The 19,325-nt window shown below is 33.8% G+C and overlaps 1 protein-coding gene across 12 annotated transcripts in view; it reads right to left on the reverse strand.

The window, feature by feature from the left end:
• Window positions 1–244: 244 nt before the first annotated feature.
• Window positions 245–19,325, reverse strand: part of LOC115223391 (multiple PDZ domain protein) — a 758,365-nt gene continuing 739,284 nt past the window's right edge. For 8 of the 12 annotated variants that reach the window (XM_036512481.1, XM_036512487.1, XM_036512482.1 and 5 more), the window contains 6 exons: window positions 12,905–13,074; window positions 11,994–12,108; window positions 9,901–9,921; window positions 4,654–4,683; window positions 2,012–2,117; window positions 245–866 (listed from right to left, as the gene is read on the reverse strand). In XM_036512481.1, coding sequence (XP_036368374.1) covers window positions 590–866; window positions 2,012–2,117; window positions 4,654–4,683; window positions 9,901–9,921; window positions 11,994–12,108; window positions 12,905–13,074 — 719 coding nt within the window. In that variant the 3' untranslated portion in view covers window positions 245–589. The remainder of the gene's footprint in view (window positions 867–2,011; window positions 2,118–4,653; window positions 4,684–9,900; window positions 9,922–11,993; window positions 12,109–12,904; window positions 13,075–19,325) is intronic. The other 4 variants (XM_036512491.1, XM_036512483.1, XM_036512484.1 and 1 more) reach the window with 4 other exon arrangements.

The following is a 19,325-nucleotide window of genomic DNA, read 5'->3' on the forward strand; positions in this document are numbered from 1 at the left end:
CATATTTCTCTTTATTTCATTGTTTGTTTTTCAAGTTCATTTTGTGTCTCTTCTCCTGTGTTGTTTGTTTATTATTATTATCATTATCATTATTATTATTATTATTATTGTTGTTATTATTATTTTTACCTTAGAATTTTATAAATTATCTTTGGTAACAAAAGTGAAGTCAAATGAGCCTAGAAAATATTCCAGTGGATGACAAAATTAAATTTCTTCTTTTTTGTGACCCTTTTTTTAGCTGTTTTTGTTTTTAATATTTTTTACAATTTTAGAGTTAAATTATTAAAATTTATCGCCAACATAAAATGCATATTCCGGATATTTGTCTTTCAAATAAAATTTTAAAACAACATTTTTTTCTCCATTTTTTAATTTTTTAATTTTTTTAGTTAATATGTGAATAATTTTTAATTTTTCTATTGTTGATTTCTCCATTGGTTATTTTCCCCTCCCCCACTAAAACATATAAAGCATGGTCCATAATGCTCCAAACAAATGGATATTTCTTCACATTTTTATGTATGTGTGTGTGTGCCTGTGTGTGTGTGTGTATATATATATATATATATATATAATGCTTTATCTTTTAGGAGGTGATTGTGAGTGTAACTTTCCCTTGTGCATTCTTCAAAATGGAAACTGCTTCTTCATGAGTAACACCATCGAGGCTGACTCCATTTACTGTATGAATTCTGTCTCCACGCTTCAGTTGCCCATCTGCTTCAGCAGCCCCTGTTGCAAACACTGTTTTCACATAGATTGGTAAATCCCCATGTGGGCTGCCTCGACCGCCAACTATTGAAAATCCTAAACCTTCTGCTCCTCGTTCCAACACAATTAACCGTACTATCTGATCATCCAATCTGAAACATGAACAAAAGCAGCTATTAGTTACATAATTTCTTTACTTCAGAGGTGAGTTATTATTAATATATTAGTAGGGTGGCAGGCTGGCAGAATCGTCAGCATGCCAGGTGAAATGCCTGGTGGTATTTTGTCTGCTGTTATGTTCTGAGTTCAAATTCGGCCGAGGTCGACTTTGCTTCTCATTCTTTTGGGGTCGATAAATTAAGTACCAGTTGCATACTGGGGTCGATCTAATTGACTGGCCCCCTCCTTCAAACATTTCAGGTCTTGTACCTTGAGTAGAAAAAATTATTAGTATACTAGTATTACAGGGAATCACAGCACAAGTGTTTTCATTGTGACACCTAGAAGTGGTCAAAATGGAGTTCCTCCAAAGGGTCCCTGGAGTAATGTTACTCAACAGGATGCATAGCTCAATGATCAAGGAGTATCTCCAAGTCAAATCACTACTTCTCTGCATTGAAAGATCACAGTTCTGGTACCCACTATAGGATACCATGTTAACCCCTTACCCAACAATTATTTTGAAAATAAATGTATTTTTTCAGACATATTTTTTAATTGTTTTATTTTACTATGTTGTGAATGGTGATTTCGAGGTATATTTCAAACCTTATTTATTATGAATTTTAATTCAATAATATTGATTTTAAATTACCGCTTTGGGCAGAAACGAGTTAACCCATTTTTAGACGAAGGAACTCGTTTGCTGTCGATTTTGGCGAATCTATCTTTTGACGAGTTAACTCGCCAGAGATAGAAAAAAACGATTTCGGTCAAAACGCATATATTCGTTTCTGCCGGGTAAGGGGTTAAAAGCACTGGTGATGGTGTCACATAAAAAGTACCCAGTACACTCAGTAAAATGGTTGTCATTAGGAAGGGCATCCAGCTGTAGAAACCAAGCTATGGAACCTGATGTGGCCCTTGGCCTTGCCAGTCCCGGTCAAGCAATTTAACCCATGCTAATATGGAAAACAGATATTAAATGTTGTTGTTGATGATGATGACAAACCAATTTATTCCACTTTCAAACTGATAAGACAAGGGTTGGGAGGGGGAGCATACAATCATAAGTCACGGTTAAAAAAGAATTAGATAAAAAAATAAATGTTGGAAAGAGGAAACTGTTTCTACTTACTGATGACTCTCTAAAAGTTCTTCAATGGCTTCGTCAGTGAACGACGCTGTTTCACTAGGTGGACGTGAAGGTGAACGACCGTTAACGTTCACTTTTCTATCTTCTCCTGTAAGTAAACAATTACAAAAAAGTATATGAGTGAGGTGTTTATCTTCACATGGAAGAAGACAGGGCCCAAAGACCCTTTACAGGGCCTCTGATACTGATGCTTGCAACAGAGTGGACCCCGTTAAAGACATTCAAAAACCAGGTGCTGGTGGAGTTAAACGACATGATGAATTAAATCTACTACTTATGTAGGATAAGGTGGGACTTGAACTGACAATACCAAGAGCCAGAACTAATATCACATGGCATTCTGTCTGATGCTCTACCATCCAAAACTGGTATTCTACTTTGTCAACCTTGAAAGAATGAAAGGTAAAGTTGGCATTGGTGGGATTTGAACTAAGAACACTGGAATGAATACTACAAGCTATTTTGTCCAGTGCTCTAACAACTCCACTAATGAGCTGCTTATAAATAAATATTAGAATTAGAACTGGTTAAGTTTATGAAAGGGCTCTACATGGTTGGATGATGACTGGCTAGAAATAACAGCCATGTCTTCTTTCAATCATATTTTATTGTTTCAGAAAAGAAAGACACATTGAATGATGATACATTATATTTAGGCAAAACAAAAGGTTGGAGGGAGGGAGGTGATTGGTTACAGCTGGAATGCCTTTGATCATAAGTCAGCTCAATCAAGTAATCTCTAGTGGTCAATCACAACAGTTATTATTATTATTATTTCAGCAGTCAAATTTTTACTGTATTCTTTCACTGCATGACCAAATGTAGGCTTTGATCTGGGTGAATGCAGCATTTAGTTTTATTTTATTGTTTCCTTGCTCTACTGAACTATTGTTACACAATGTATATGCAGATGTTAATAGTGCTACTATCTATAATATCATTAATATTCTACAAACATTATATATATATATAATATATATATATATATATATATCTATATATATATATATATATATTATATATATATATATACACATACATATATATATATATATATATATATGATATGCTTGAGAAGACCTGTTGAATGAAGTAAAACCAATATCGTAGCTGTGGCAAGTGCCTCCTGACTGGCTCCCATGCTGGTGGCACGTAAAAAGCACCATACGAACGTGGTTCATGCCAGGTCCACCTGACTGGCTTCCGTGCTGGTGGCACGTAAAAAGCACCATCCAGATTTGGCTGATGCCAGTACCCACTGACAGGCCATCGTGCCAGTGGCATGTAAAAAGCACCCACTACACCCTCGGAGTGGTTGGCATTAGGAAGAGCATCCAGCTGTAGAAATATTGCGAGGTCAGATTGGAGCCATCCAACCTATGCCAGCATGGAAAATGGACATTAAACAATGATGATGATGATATATAATATATATATATATACAAATTCATTTGTTAAATTGTATACATGACTATGAACTAAATGGAGTGAAAGCCATGCAGGAGTGGTAAAGGGAATGGTGGTGGTGGTGATGATGTAATAGTGATGATAATGATGATGGTAGTGGTAATGATGATGACCATGGAGACGGAATGCAGAGGTTATGAATCACAGTGGACAACATGCTGTCCTCTTAGACAAGTTTCTTAATGCTTCATATCCTACTCTTTAGTAATCTAGTAACATAATTTGTATGATAATGTACTCACAGAAAACAATGTAAAACCCAGTATTATCTATTTGTGTATGTATGTACACATACATGTTCATGGCTACATGGCTAAGAGGTTAAAAAATTTACATCTCACTACTCTGCATAACACCTTGGGCAAGTGTTTTCACCCACAGCCTGTGTCCAACACAAGCATTGTGACTGAAACTGGCTAGATGGAAAATGTGTAGATTGCACTATCAGATGGATGGCACCAAAGTCTCTATGACACATTGTGCTTTGTTGTACAGATTTTGTCTGGGGTTTATGTTAAGGCTACAAGTATCTGTGAAATAGTTGCCCATTGGACACTGTAATGCAAGAAGTAGGCAGCTCAACTGTTCAGAATATACAACGGGACATAGCTGAACCTTTTAAATTTCTGGTACAATACATTTGAGGTGTTGAGTTTCTGTACAGTTTCCATCTACCTAAATTCATATTACATAATGTAGTCCTAGATACAAAAACCAGGAGATAGATGGGATGGTCATAGCTGGAACATCACCTTTGATTACAGGCCTCACCTGACACTAAACAACTACAAGCCTCCACTTGCTTGCCTGATCTGCTAGACATAGCAGCTAAATCTTTCTTATACAAAGCTATTATTTTATAAAAGAATGCATAATGGATAATGTAGTCAGAGATGAAGAAGGTCACACTATTCCTGAAAGAGAAAAAGAGAGACAAAATGCGTTGGTCACAACTTGAAGCCTTTTGATCAAGTCTGCTCAATCTGGATTGAGCTGGGGCAAAATATAAAGAACAATTTGCATGCATGTCTTAGTGAGGTTAGTATATTTTTTTATTTGTTGCAGTGCAGTAGTGCATTTGAAGCAGTGAGCTGCACAGTTTAGCTGTAACAATAAAAGTTAAAGAGTGATAATCTGCAGTTGTGCTCATTGCTTACCTGGGACTCTCAGTCTACTTCTACTACGACCTAATTAGGATGGCAACAACATAAACAGAATAAATGAATTAATTATAAATAAAGAAGTTTTGTTTTGTTTTTTCTGCAAACTTTCCAAATTTTCATCTTTAATATGTACCAGCAGATTCAATGAGAATACGCTAGTTGCTGTTGTATTTCCACAGTGGAGAACAACTCCTTTAACCCTTTCGTTACCAACCCGGGTGAAACCAGCTCTGGCTCTGAGTCCAAATGTCTTGTTTTCATAAGTTTTGAATTGAAATCTTCCACCAAACCTTAGTCACAATTTATGTTCCTAACACTAGCTAAATGATAACCAAGTTATTTTACGAAATTCTCTATTATATTTAAAGTAATTGAAAGAAACACAGAGCACCTCAAAATAAATACAGTAACGAAAGGGTTAAAACACCAGTGTTTTGACCTTTTGTATGTCTCAGTAAATGACACCCCAGACCAATGACTCAAACTAAAGGTTTTGGGCTCTTCATGTTAGGATTTAGCAAACAAGTTATTTCCCAATGTCAGCCAACTGATGATAAATTATTTTCATGGTAAGTAGAGAGAATCTAAACTACAAAGGTATTTTACAATGAAACTAGAAACTTAAAAATCAAAATCTGTGATACTGATTTTTCTGTGATACTCAGGGATTGTTATTGCGATATGTAGACAAACGACAACAATAATATACCTTCAATAACAACAAAAATTATTATCTTAAAATATCTTTAGTAGTAGTAGTAGTAAATCTTTCAACTATAGGTAGAAGGCCTGAAATTTTAGGGGAAGTGGCTCGCTGACTATATCAACCCTAGTGCTCAACTGGTACTTGATTCAGGTACAAAGCCAGTAATTTTGAGGTGAAGCAGTTAGTCAATACCACTGGCCCCAGAGCTTGATCTGTACTCCATTTTGTATACCCTCAGAGGGATGAAAGGCAAAGTTGATCCAGGTAGGATTTGAACTCAAAACATAAAGAGCCAGAAGAAATATTGCAAAGCATTTTGTCCAACATTCTGCCGCTCATTGCCTAAACAACAACAACAGAATTTCTAATTAATATAAGTAATAGTAACGATCTCAAATTTCGGTAGAAGGTGAGTAGTTTAGGGAAATGGGTTTAGTTGATTATATTGAACCCAGTATTTGATAAGTTCTGAAAGGATAAAAGGCTAAGTTGACTTTAGTGGAATTTGAACTTGGAATGTAGAGAACTGAAAGAAATACTGCTTAGCATTTTTGCCTGATGCACTAATGCTAGCAGTAATAATAACAACAACAAATATCCTTATTTTGTTGTTATTATTAAGGTGGCAAACGGGCAGAGTTGTAACTGATCTAAACAAATGCCTAGTGGCATTTCTACAAGTTTTGTGTATTGAGCTCAAATTTGCCTTTCATCCTTTTGGGGTTGTTAAAATAAATACCAGTTAAGAGCACTGGGGATCAATGTACTTGACTAGCCCCTCCCCACAAAATTTCAGGCCTTGCACTTGTTGTAGAAAGAATCATTATTATTAGTTTTGATTCAGATTGTCAGATTACCCTTTTGATTAAATGATCAGCTATTAAGAACACAGATACAGAATCTTTAATAATGGAATTAAAAAATAAAACCCAGCTTTTTCCTTTGTAATTAGACATATTGACATTTTTCAATTTTTAGATTCAATGAAGAATGAAAAATTATTGAAAACATAATTGTATAACTACAAAATTAAAATAACATAAATTAAATTAAATGATTTTTCCTTCTTTTATTCAAAAAGAACTGAATATTAAATTGCACAATCAGAGTAATAATAAGAATTGTTTCAAATTTTGGCACAAGGCCAACAATTTTAAGGAGCGTGGGCAAGTGAATTACACTGAATCCCTGTGCTCAACTGGTACTTATTTTATTGGCTTCAAAAGGATGAAAGGCAAAACTGATCTTAGTGGAATTTGAACTCTTAACCTAAAGAACCAGAAGTTATGCCACTAAGCATTTTGACCAATGTGCTAACAAGTCTATCAGTTCACTATCTTAATAATAATTATAAGAGTGGCAGGGGATTTTCTGTTTTAAAAGGATTGTAAAACTGCTTCCATCTAAAGCTACTTGCTACAAATTGTGTGTGTTTCATGCAAAGAAAATCAAAAAGACAGAAGGTACAAGGGAGGGGAATTTACAGAAGATGAATTAAGGTAAGAGGGAGAAAGAAGTTAGAATATGACGTGTGGTGGAGAGGGAAACAAAGTGATTGGAGTGACATTGTAGAAGAGCAAGGAGAAGTAGGAGAGACTAGTATTGTAACTAGTAGTGGGAAGAGGGAGAGAGAGGGAAGGCTAATTGTAGAAAGTGTATTTCTTTACTGCCCACAAGGGGCAAAACATAGAGGGGACAAACAAGAACAGACAAAGGGATTAAGTTGATTACATCGATCCCAATGGGAAACTGGTACTTTATTTATCGACCCCGAAAGGATGAAAGGCAAAGTCGACCTCGGTGGAATTTGAACTCAGAACGTAACAACAGATGAAATATGGCTACGCATTTCGCCCGGCGTGCTAATGTTTCTGCCAGCTCACCGCCTTTTATTGTAGAAAATGGTGAGAGAGAAATGGCAGAAGATAATGGGAGAGAGATACAGACAGAGATCACATTTGATGCTACAAGAGAAAGGATATGATGTGAAGAGTAGTTGTAGAAATAATTGACAGTAAGAGAGCATGATTGTTACTTATGCAAGGACAATTGATATGAGAGAGAGAGAGAATGGCTAGGAGTTCAGATGGCAATAGTAAGAATGATGCCATCAAAACAAATGGTCTCAGCAAGAGGGAGTGATTGGCTGGCATTACAAAGGGGTAAGTGGAGAATAATAATAGAATCAATGCTATTCCTTGTTATTCAGGTATTGTGGAGAGGGTAGTGAGATAAGATGGCAGTAGAGGGATAGTGTAAAGATAGATCCAAATATTTTCCTTCATTTCAAGGGTGGCATGAAACAGTAAATGGGTTTAGAGGTGATGGGTAGCAGAAGACTAACTGGTGATAGGTGTCTGTGTGTGTATATATGTGTGTGTGAGATGAGGCTAAAGACAGCTCCAAATTTGAATACAGATGATAAGAGTAGAAATTCTTACACTCAAAATACCTTACATTAATTACTATTTAAGTTCATACACCAAACTTTATGTATACTTCTGGAAATGGACTTATAAATCAAAGCAAGATAGAAGTAGGAAGAGTTAGTAAGCCTTGACAAAATCCAGAAAAGATGCATTAATATCTTTGGGACATCAGCACATCAATAATGAATCAATGTAGAAATGTTTATGATAATCAAAAATATGCTTTTATCCAGATTAATTATTATCCAATTTTGAAAGGCTTTTGATTCTATTAAATACAACTTCAGTATCACAGATAAGGACATAGAAATAATAATAAATACTACAAAGTAAATTATCTTCTGTAACAATAATGTAAATAAAAAACAACAGCACAATATTGAACTTTTCGGCATAAACATTGGAGTCAGAGACTCAGCAGAAATCTCAAATTGGTTTATGTACTTTAAAACTTAAATCCCAATCTACCAGTGGTAGCATTTTTAGAGAAAACAATCAGTTTTCCATTGTTATGTTTTGGGATGGTATTTTAATTTTTTTGCCAAATAAATACGTGCGCTATATATTTGCTCCTCATTTTAGCGCTTTATTATTGTTCTTATTTTAGTATCCTTTGTCTGAAATGTTTCATAACACATCTTGTAACCTCTTCCGCAACTCTCCATCCTTTCCAGAAATATTAATGAGCAACTTTAGATCAAATGATTCAATACAATATATAAATCTCAATTCCAACAACTTGACATATGTTCTCATAAATATACCTACAAATTTAGGTAAGAAAATATAAGCTATATTTAATTATGAAGCCTCATTTCAATAGAATAGCCCTATGTGTATAATAACAAACTAGCATCTAGCTGCTTCAAATAAACCATTTAGTTATCAGAGACAAAAACAGCTGAGTAAGGCTCATGTGGTATTTAAACAATGTTACAATCCAGATCGAAAACATAATCCTTGTTATTGTAAAACTACACTTTCCCCCAAGACATACAACAGGAAATTTTCTGCACAAACTTCCTCAAAACAAGCTATTCAACACTGACTAAACTTCACTAAAATGCTATCACTCAGTAATAATTCTAATTATCAGAACACAAGCAATATTAGTTCCCTGAAAATAGAACAATAATTCACAGAATGAGAGATCAATAAAACAAAATAGCCTAGTAAAATTTAGTTATCTATGCAGCTACTGTCACATCTAACATAAACCAGAATGGAATAAATTACATTAGAATGAGAGCAAATCAATTTAAGACAAGATATAATCTGCATAAATATATATTTAGAACACAGTATTTTGAAAATTAATGTCATAACCAACACAATTAAAAGCATCTTTCAGACAAAGCAAAACCATATATAAAATCCAACTCTTTCAGCAGCATGTATGCAAATTTGGAAAGCAAACATTGAAACAAATAGAGTTAATGTTTTTTGCCATCAAAACAAACATACTTTGTAAGGTTTTACGATGGTATCCCACTAATGGTACTCTGAATTAGCAATGATACATAAACACATTTTTAAAAGACATTTTAGTGTTTTTCAGCATCTTATAGATCAAATAAGAAATAGGTTCAATTACTTTCCTATATTAGCTTGTTTACTCAAAGTTGCTTCTAAATTAATTACTAATAGACCACTTAAATACACATGCACAACATCCCATTATGTATCAGGCAATGAGAAACAGCATTTAAAAAACGTGAAACAATGATTGAATTATAACAGTGTTTTAATAATAAATTATATAGTTGGAATATGTAATAGTGAAAGTGTAAAATTTATCCTACATTACATGATAAACCATGTGTTAATAAAACCTTGTAGTGTAATGTGAATGCATCATATTCAGCCCTTAACACACATATAGACAGTGATGGAAAGAAAAATTATACAGGTGGCAGTACTCCCTTACTTTTCAGCTCACAGAGGAGGGGCTTACAACACTTAACCTTCATTTCCTCCCAACTTCTGCCTTACAAACATTTGTGAACCTCTATTTCCTATATGACACACACACAGTGAGGTATCTACAGTCAGTAGGGTCTATGTTCCTAATGTGCAGAGCTGAAGGAAATCTAACAAACATCTTACCTTGCTTAATCCTGTCACCAGCTTTTTTTGGGGTGTTTTAGTTAAGAAAAAATATATTAATGTTATTTTTTTTACAGCTTCTACATTGTTAAATATATATAGTAAATATACTATCTCCGTATTTGAAATACTTTTTGCATTGTTTTTAGCCTGATTTCCTTGTACTATATACATAGGCTATATATATATATGAACTAAAATCTGATTAAACCAGACCAATGGAAGAATCTCTACACGTTTGCTCAATCTACTGACAATAACAATCAAATCCCACTCAAATTCCATTGCAACATATTTACAAAAGGAAGGAATCAAAGGATAACATAGAGCTAGATAGACTGTGACTGTAATAAAACAGTGGGATGGTCATGGCTGGATACTTGAAGTATCTCCTGAACTATGTTGATTTATAATTTTCAGGTCATGCAAAAAACTGGGTTTTGCTTTTCCTCTTCTGACTAATCCCCTGCTCCTCTAAGCAAAATCATTTAAAATGTTGTGTTTTGAGAACAGAATAAGATGTTATTAAATAGTCTGGCTCATGCACATAGGCTGATGAGGCCAGAGTTTATTTGGATATCTGAACATACAAGACATATCAATTAAACACACACACACACACACATATACATATATACCACAAAAACCCATGTAATTTACGCACTTGTTTTTGCAAAAATAAAAATAAACTTTAGTGGGTGTGTAAATTACATGAATAGATCATTTCCAGAATTTTTTGAAATTTTTTTTACTTACAAAATGTAAACATTCATACCAGAAGTTGACTCATTTAATGCCAGGAAAGGTTTTTACAGAAAAAATAATGGCTTAAATATGAAGTTGCTGGATGGTATAATGCTTCCTTTTTCTGTATAAATTTACAAAAACCATTAAATGGTTAACTACTTTTTAAAGTCTGACATTCATGCTGGTAAATACGGTCCAGGCCATATTTTACATCGCTTGGAGTTTTCTACCTATCACAATGGAGCACCATTGACAAACATAATGATATGGATATCCCTGACTGAAAAAAAATGTAATGATATGCATAATCTTGATTGTATGTTTTTTATTTTTATGTGTTTATTACTGGGCACAGTTTTAAGTTTGTTGTACTGTCTGCACTAATTTCGAACATTAAAGTGCCTTCTGGCAGCTCTATTGCCATGTTCAAATGCATATTCAACATATCTAATTTCTCCTTTGCAGTAAACAGTTCATAAGTTCTGCCCATACTGACAATAACGGTAATAACAAATTTTAAAGTTTGCTCGACATTTTATAAGTGTGAAAGGGAATAAAGTTTCAATATTCCATATCAAAGGTTCTGACAAGAACAGGCTGAAAAGAATTTTGTTTACATAATCAGTTTGATCAGTCACCTTCCACTATCGGTTGAGTAAAGTGTCAGCCAAGCTGATGTTTATTGGTAATTAAACTTAATTTGCAGCACCTGTGCATATTTATCAGTTTTATTTTTGTTGATAATACTTATCAACAACTTTTCCTGTTATCATGATTTAAGAAGACATACAGCAGTATGCTAAAGATTAGACATAATCTCTTGTGGGCAAGAAATGTATAATAAAGTTTATTATAAACAACACGAACACTTTGTAATTTAATAGCTTTCAATGTGATACCTGTTAAACAGAAATTACTTTTATCTAATGAAAATTTTATAAAATCTAATCATAAGTAAGTGAAATTATGCTAAATACAACTAAATTGAAAACCTTTTTCCCCTGGCTATATCGGGTGCAAATTTTACATGAGAAGCTTTTTTTAACAAATTTTATCCTGAAAATCACCTGCATAAATTACAAAGGTGCACAATTTACACGGGTTTTTATGGTGTGTATATATATATATATATATATATATATAATTTTCTCTACTGATATATATATATATATAATATATATATATAATTTTCTCTACTGATATATATATATATATATATAATTCTCTCTACTGATATATATATATATATATCAGTAGAGAGAATTAAAACACAAAGTATTATATCAGCAATTGTGTTACGGGTAGTGGGGGAAGATAAAAGTATGGAAGAAAATTTGACTACATACCATGGGTTACAGTAAGGATGACAGGGGCAGAGGTGTCCTTCAGCATATTAACCACTTCTGTATGGGTCAAACCCTTAGTTGACATTTCATTGACAGCCAATATCTGGTCACCAATCTAGAAAGATAAAGTAATACATATATATATAGGTTTTGCTATGTGGTCAAGAAGGTTTTGAGTTCAATCCGAATGCAAGTCTCTTCTGTTGTAGCTCCAGGCCAACCAAAGCCTTATGAGCAGATTTGTTAGGGGAAAACTACAATAAGTCCATCATATATATATATATATATATGTACGTATGTTTATGTCTTTCTCTTGACATCACAGGGTAGTCGTAAATGAGTGTCACTGTCATACAAACAGTGCTGTTCAGTTCCAATATTCTGCGAGAAGATGTCTGACTATGGGGAAATATTACCATGCTTGGAAACAAGTGAGGGTTAGTAATAGAAAGGGCATTTAGCTACAGAAAAACTGCCTTGTTAACCTCTGTCTGACCCATGTAAGAATGAAAAAGTGAACATTACATTCAATGATGATGATGATTATATATATATATGCACTCAGGCACAAGATAAAGCTTGAATTAAAAGCACAAAGAAGTATATGTGTGTGTGTGTACACACACACACACACACAAAACACAACATGAGATTGTTTATAAAACATTTAGTTACATTCTTCTGTATCTTTCATTAACAAAGTGTAATTATTTATTTAATGAAATAAATTATATAACCAAACTACATTGTCAAATCATCAGAGACATGTAATGTTGATATGTAATATTACTGATTTAGTGACATTGTTGTCATCACAAAGTAAGCAACCCTCCGTTTCTATTTAATAGGTTTTTGTGTTTTTAAATAACTGATGTGATTGCTTTAATATGGAATTTTTAATGAAATCTTACCTTCAATTTTTCTGTAAGTGCTGCAGGGCCATTAGCATATAGATTGGTTATAACAACTGGTGTGTCCCCTAGTGTACTGCCAACTCCACCTGCAATACTCAAGCCTAATGAGCCATTGCTGTCATGAGCCACTTCTACTATACGTACATGGGAAATGTCTTCACTGGTAACTACAACCCGAAGCAAGAGACAATATCAAATTTATGTACATGCATTTTAGACAGATCAACATTTCATTTCAAAAATAATATCTGAAGGTCATGTTTTAAGGGTTTAAAGTTAACAGTAGTCATGATTTAACATTTAAGGTGAGAAAGTTAAAGACACTTTATGTAAAGACATGATTACAATTAAAAGAATGTATAATTTCAAAAGATTTAAGATTGTAAATTATGTTAGATAGATGACACAGCAAGGTGATAGACATTAAATTTTCCAACTTCTGTGTAGTTGTTTTCCCCAAGGTTCTGAGTTCAAACCATATCATAATTGAATTTGTCATTAATCTTTAATTCCTCCAAAGATCAATAAAATGAAAAGAACCTAGAAAAATTAGTTGTCTTTACAGCTACTGTCACATCTAACATTGACCTGAACGGAATAAATTACTTTAGTATGACAGCAAATCAATTTAAGATGAGATATAATCAGCATAAATATTTATTAGAACACCCTCAAAGAAGATTGATCATAAGTTTAGCAATGTATATATATGGACTTTGAATAACATATAATCTACACTATCAATGACCCCTTTCTATATATTGTTATATAATTTAATTGCATAAATTCCTCCCATTAAAAACAAACAAATAAAACAAATAGAGCTACTTGCTTTGTCAAAGGATATTGATATGAACAAGTATAATTAAATCATAATATTTAAAATGGCTCCTGTTTAGTCACCGGTATTCCCCTTTGGTGTCAAAAGACTAATTAAGGCTCTGCAGATGAGAAGATAAAGTTACTGCTTATAAGATACAAAAACAATGAGGGTGTTAGAATTTTAATAAAGAAACCTGAATCCCAATAGCTATAGTAAAATGTATTCTTGAAGGGAAAAGATGTTTTGCTTCTCTAGCATGAAATGGATAAGTTGATAAATCAGGCTGAACAGCTTCTCAGGGTTAAAATGATGTGTGTATGTATGTACGTACATACATACATACGCACACACACTCCTTTGCAATTTACTCTTATGTGAACATATAATCCTTCTTCCCACCTGTGAGTGTGTGTGTGTATGTGTGCACACATACACTGTTGAAATTAGCTAATCTATCTTGGCTGTTTCACAAAGACCTAACTTCTAGTGGTGGTGTATCAAAAGAAAAATAATAATTAGCATTAATGAATGGAAAATTGCTGCCAAAACTATTTCAGGAATGGGCAGCAGACAATTACCTCATATTAAAGAAGGACTGAGTGATATAATTATATATATATATATATATGACTAACAAGTTCATCCTAATGAGTTCATACACTACTTTGTGGAGATTAATAATTTAAGAGATATAGATAGAAGCACAATTGGTGAGACAAGATATTATAACCCTTTAGCATTTAAACTGACCATATCCAGCCCAAATATTCTGCCTCTGATGTTCAAATTAGCCAGATCTGGCCTTTCACACCTACCCTACAATGCCATTTTAAAAATAAACTATCACATAATTGAAATCTTGAAGTTATAAGATAATGCATGGTTCATTCATGTGAATGAAGAAGCATTATAATTGACAGAGTAATGTGAATGCTAAAGGCATAAGCATCAGCTTGTAGAGGTTATTTGCAATTGTTAACATCGATAAGGTTGTGAAAAAACAGAGCTTGGCAAGAATGATGGCATGTTCCACAGCTAATCCTTTGAACCACAGATTTGCTTGCCAGTTGCTTGACTGTAACCAGTTCAACACGGCTGACAATATGTGCATCTCAGGTCATAAACAGAAGTACTTGGGGAGCATCATAGATGTCTGATGAGAGCAATTCTTTGGGGGTTTGAATATTTCACCTTTGGAAATGTGGGTGTTTCATTCATCATCCTTAAACAACCCATTTTCAGGGACCTTTTGAGTGAGATGGGCTCTCGACCTGAAGAAAATTCTAACTGGGCCCTACTTGTAAGATCGTGCACTGCTTATCTTAATATGAGGTCACCATATCATGCACATATGGTGTGATATATATGCTTAGTGTACTTTTATCAGGTGGGTATCTTGGGATTTGTATATTTATAACCCAGTGTCATTTTGATGGCATATGCTGTTCTCTCTCTCTTTTACTTGTTTCAGTCATTTGACTGTGGCCATGCTGGAGCACCACCTTTAGTCAAAGAAATCAACCCTAGGACTTATTCTTTGTAAGCCTAGTACTTATTCTATCGGTCACTTTTGCCAAAACGCTAAATTACGGGAACCAGCATTGGTTGTCAAGCAATGTGTGTGTGTGTGGGGGGGGAACACAGACACACAAACACACACATATATATATATACATATTCATATATACAACAGGCTTCTTTTAGTTTCTGTCTACCAAATCCACTCACAAGGCTTTGGTCGGCCCGAGGCTATAATAGAAGACACTTGCCCAAGATGCCATGCAGTGGGACTGAACCCAGAACGATGTGGTTGGTAAGCAAGCTACTTACCACACAGCCACACCTGTGCCTACACAGCCATTACTCGTTCAATAATCATACTAATAATTGTTTCAAATTTTGGCACAAGGCTTGCAATTTTAGGGGGAGAAGTTTAGTTGATTAGATTGACCCAAGCACTTGACTGGTACTTTATTTTATTAACCCTGAAAAGATGAAAGATAAAGTTGATTTCTACAATGATTTGAACTTAGAATGTGCTAACGATTCTGCTAGGGTGTAGCCTTCCTAACAATTATAAGTCTTGTTGAATTTAATAATTAACAATAATATTAATAATGATAATACTAATTCCTTCTACTGTAGATACAAGGCCTGAAATGTTGAGGGGAGACAGGGAGTCAATTACCCTGACCCCAGTATTCAATTGGTACTTATTTCATTGATCCCAAAAGGATGAAAGACAAAGACTATAGGATTTGAACTCAGAACATAAAGATTCAGAAGAAGTGCTGCTAAGTATTTTGTCTAAGAGGCTAACAATTCTGCCAGCCTGGTGTATTAAGTACTGTTGAATAAAAGTCCCCATTTTGTAGTTGTGGAACATTTTGTATTAATGTAAGAAGTCCTATTTTGCTGATCACACCTACCATTGTAAAAAAAGAACAAAGTCCCACAAAATATTTAAAAGAAATATTAATTACAAATTTTCAAATTTTGACACAAGGGGACACAATTTTTGACACAATTTTGGGTCTTAATTGGTGCTTATTTTATTGACCCCGAAAGGATGAAAGCCAAAGTTGTCTTTGAATAAAAGTAATAGTTTCTTACAAATTTAATGGAAATTAACAATGATATTAGTAATTACAATAATGGCAACAAAAGTTTAATAACTGCAAATCATGATACAAAGCAAGGTTAATTTTGCAATTCTTTGAGTTGAAGTCAAATCAAATGTGATTCTGAAAATTAAGTGTAAGAAAATTGCAAAACATAGAAACTGAAAAAAAGGTGAAGAATTCTTGATAATCATGCACTACATATATACATATATGTGTGTACGTATGTATATATATGTGTGTGTATGTACTATGTTCATATATAATATTATATAAATATAATATGTATATAAAACCAACACAAATATACACAACCACATCCATCCATCCATACATATATATATACACATACATATATATACATACATACATACATACATACATGTATACACATGCTGAAAATCAATGTTTTCATGCAGACAACGCATGGCATGTCCATAGGTAATTACTGTTACTGACAAGAACTAATGAAAATCATCAACTAACAACAACATGCAACCCAATATGTACATACCAAATTTATTATCATGCAACAGCCATACACACACACACACACGCAGTGTGTGTGTGTATATATATGTATGTATATGTATGTTTATATATATGTATGTATGTATATGTTTATATATATATATATAATATATATATATATATATATATATATATATATTTGTATGTATGTATACATACATATATATATAAAAGTAACTCTATATCATAGCAAGGCTGATGGTTATTCTACAAGAAATTCAATAACATCCATCAAAACATTCATAGAAAATTAGCTTTCTGAAGAAAACATAAGGTAGATAGATAGATAGATAGATAGATAGATAGATAGATAGATAGATAGATAGATAGAAAGATAGATAGATAGTGTGTGTGTGTGTGTGTGTTGGAAATTGTGATCAACTATAGCCACATACAGACCAATGACACTGAATACTATAGATAAGGGGAGTTTAAAGTTAAAAGATTCATATGGAATAGTGCCATGTGATTACTCAGTAGTGTTGGGTTTATGTAGAGTAATATTATGTAATTATAGTACTGTTGAATTTAGATAGGGTAGTACTGTGTGATTATATAGTTTTGTTGAATATATGTAGAATACAACGTAAAGTATACTAGCCATCTTAATATGGCTAACCACTAAGGGTGGGGGGTGTTACTGTAGCTTTTTAGCCCCAGGAGATCATCGTCTCCAGCTGGCTTTAGACACAATCCTGTGCCCTTTAATGATATTCGCAAAGGGAAGTGCACAGGATTGTGTCGAAAGCCAGCTGGAGACGATGATCTCCTGGGGCTAAAAAGCTACAGTAACACCCTCCCACCCCTAGTGGTTAGCCATATTAAGATGGCAAGTATACTTTACGTTGTCGAGCGCTTACTCTTTACATCTCGCTCAGAGATTTATTATATGTAGAATAGTCCTATCTAAATTAATTTAGACGGATTATACTTCGTTCCAGCTATTTCACTCCACTAAAATTGATGACAAGGTCCCCATTTTGTAGCTGTGGAACATTTTGTATTAATGTAAGAAGTCCTATTTTGCTGATCTCACCTGCCATTATAAAAAAGAACAAAATTCCCCCAAAATATTTAAAAGAAATTTCGAAACAAGGCTAGCAATTTTGGTGGTTAATTGGTGCTTATTTTATTGACCCCGAAAGGATGAAAGGCAAAGTTGACTTTGGCAGATTTTGAACCCAGAATGTGAAATTTAGAAGAAATATTAAATACTACACACAGATACAATGCATACATTCTTGTTTATTCATATGCTAAAGTAGATATAAAAACTGATTGAGAGTGTTTTTTCGTTACATTTCAATCATGTTTGAAGCTTATCAGAGTCACAAATGTAGATAGAGATACTAACAGACTGATAGTATACTGGTAAATGGTATAGCCAAAGGCATAAGCAGATGCTGACATGGCATGGGTGTGTTGGTTCAACATTTAAGTTTGAACACTGTGTGTGTGCATGTGTATGAATTTATAAAGAATTTGGATTGTATTAATATCAACATAGACTAAGCCAGGAAGCTGGCTGAATTGTTAGCACACTGGGCAAAATGCTTAGCAGCATTTTGTTCACATTTGTATTCTGAGTTCAAAATCTGCCAAGGTTGACTCTGCCTTTTATCCTTTTGGGGCTGATAATGTAAGTACCAGCTGATCACTAGGGTTGATAATCAATTTGCTCCGCCTTCAAAATTGCTGGCCTTGCGCCAAAATTTGAAACCAGTATCATCATAGACTGAAAATATACAGCCATGTATATATACTCTTTTATAGGGGTTGATAACAAGTGGCTCACTGGAATGTTGTTCTCAGTGGGCCTTGGGGACTTTATGAAAAATTCTCCAAATTTTATGTATTCGTTGGTCATTGAGTAGTTGTTAGCTTTTGCTTATATAAACATTACTGGAGATGGAAATGGAGGGGGTATGTGTAACAGGGGATGTTTTAATATGTAAGATATGATATGATACATGTATCGTCCATAGGCAAGTGTAAAAAAAAGTCAAAAGTGGTCAATGACAAAACAGAAGCAGCTGATCCCTGATCTTTCATATACACACATACACAAATTTTCAGATACATACACACACACACTCTTACTGAATACTCATTTTCGTATACATAGATGCAGGCTATTTCAAATATATATTCACACTCTTACAAATTGTGTCTTCATTTTCACACACACAGACACATACATACAGACACACACGCATTTTGTAATAATTAAAACATTTGATTGAGTACAAATATTAAAATTAAGAGTAGAAATTTGCTAATTGTAACATTTTACCTTTATCAGTGCAGAAAAATCTTTGAATTCTTGAATACCTTTTCACTTTTGACTAACAGATGGCCCTAAGTGTGCACAAGTGTGTGTGTGGGTGTATGTGTGTGTGCACACGTTGAGGTTATTTAAAACCTAGTTTAAGATTAACAGAAG

The sequence above is a fragment of the Octopus sinensis genome, linkage group LG23, assembly GCF_006345805.1.
Source record: "Octopus sinensis linkage group LG23, ASM634580v1, whole genome shotgun sequence".
Lineage (NCBI taxonomy): Eukaryota > Metazoa > Mollusca > Cephalopoda > Octopoda > Octopodidae > Octopus > Octopus sinensis.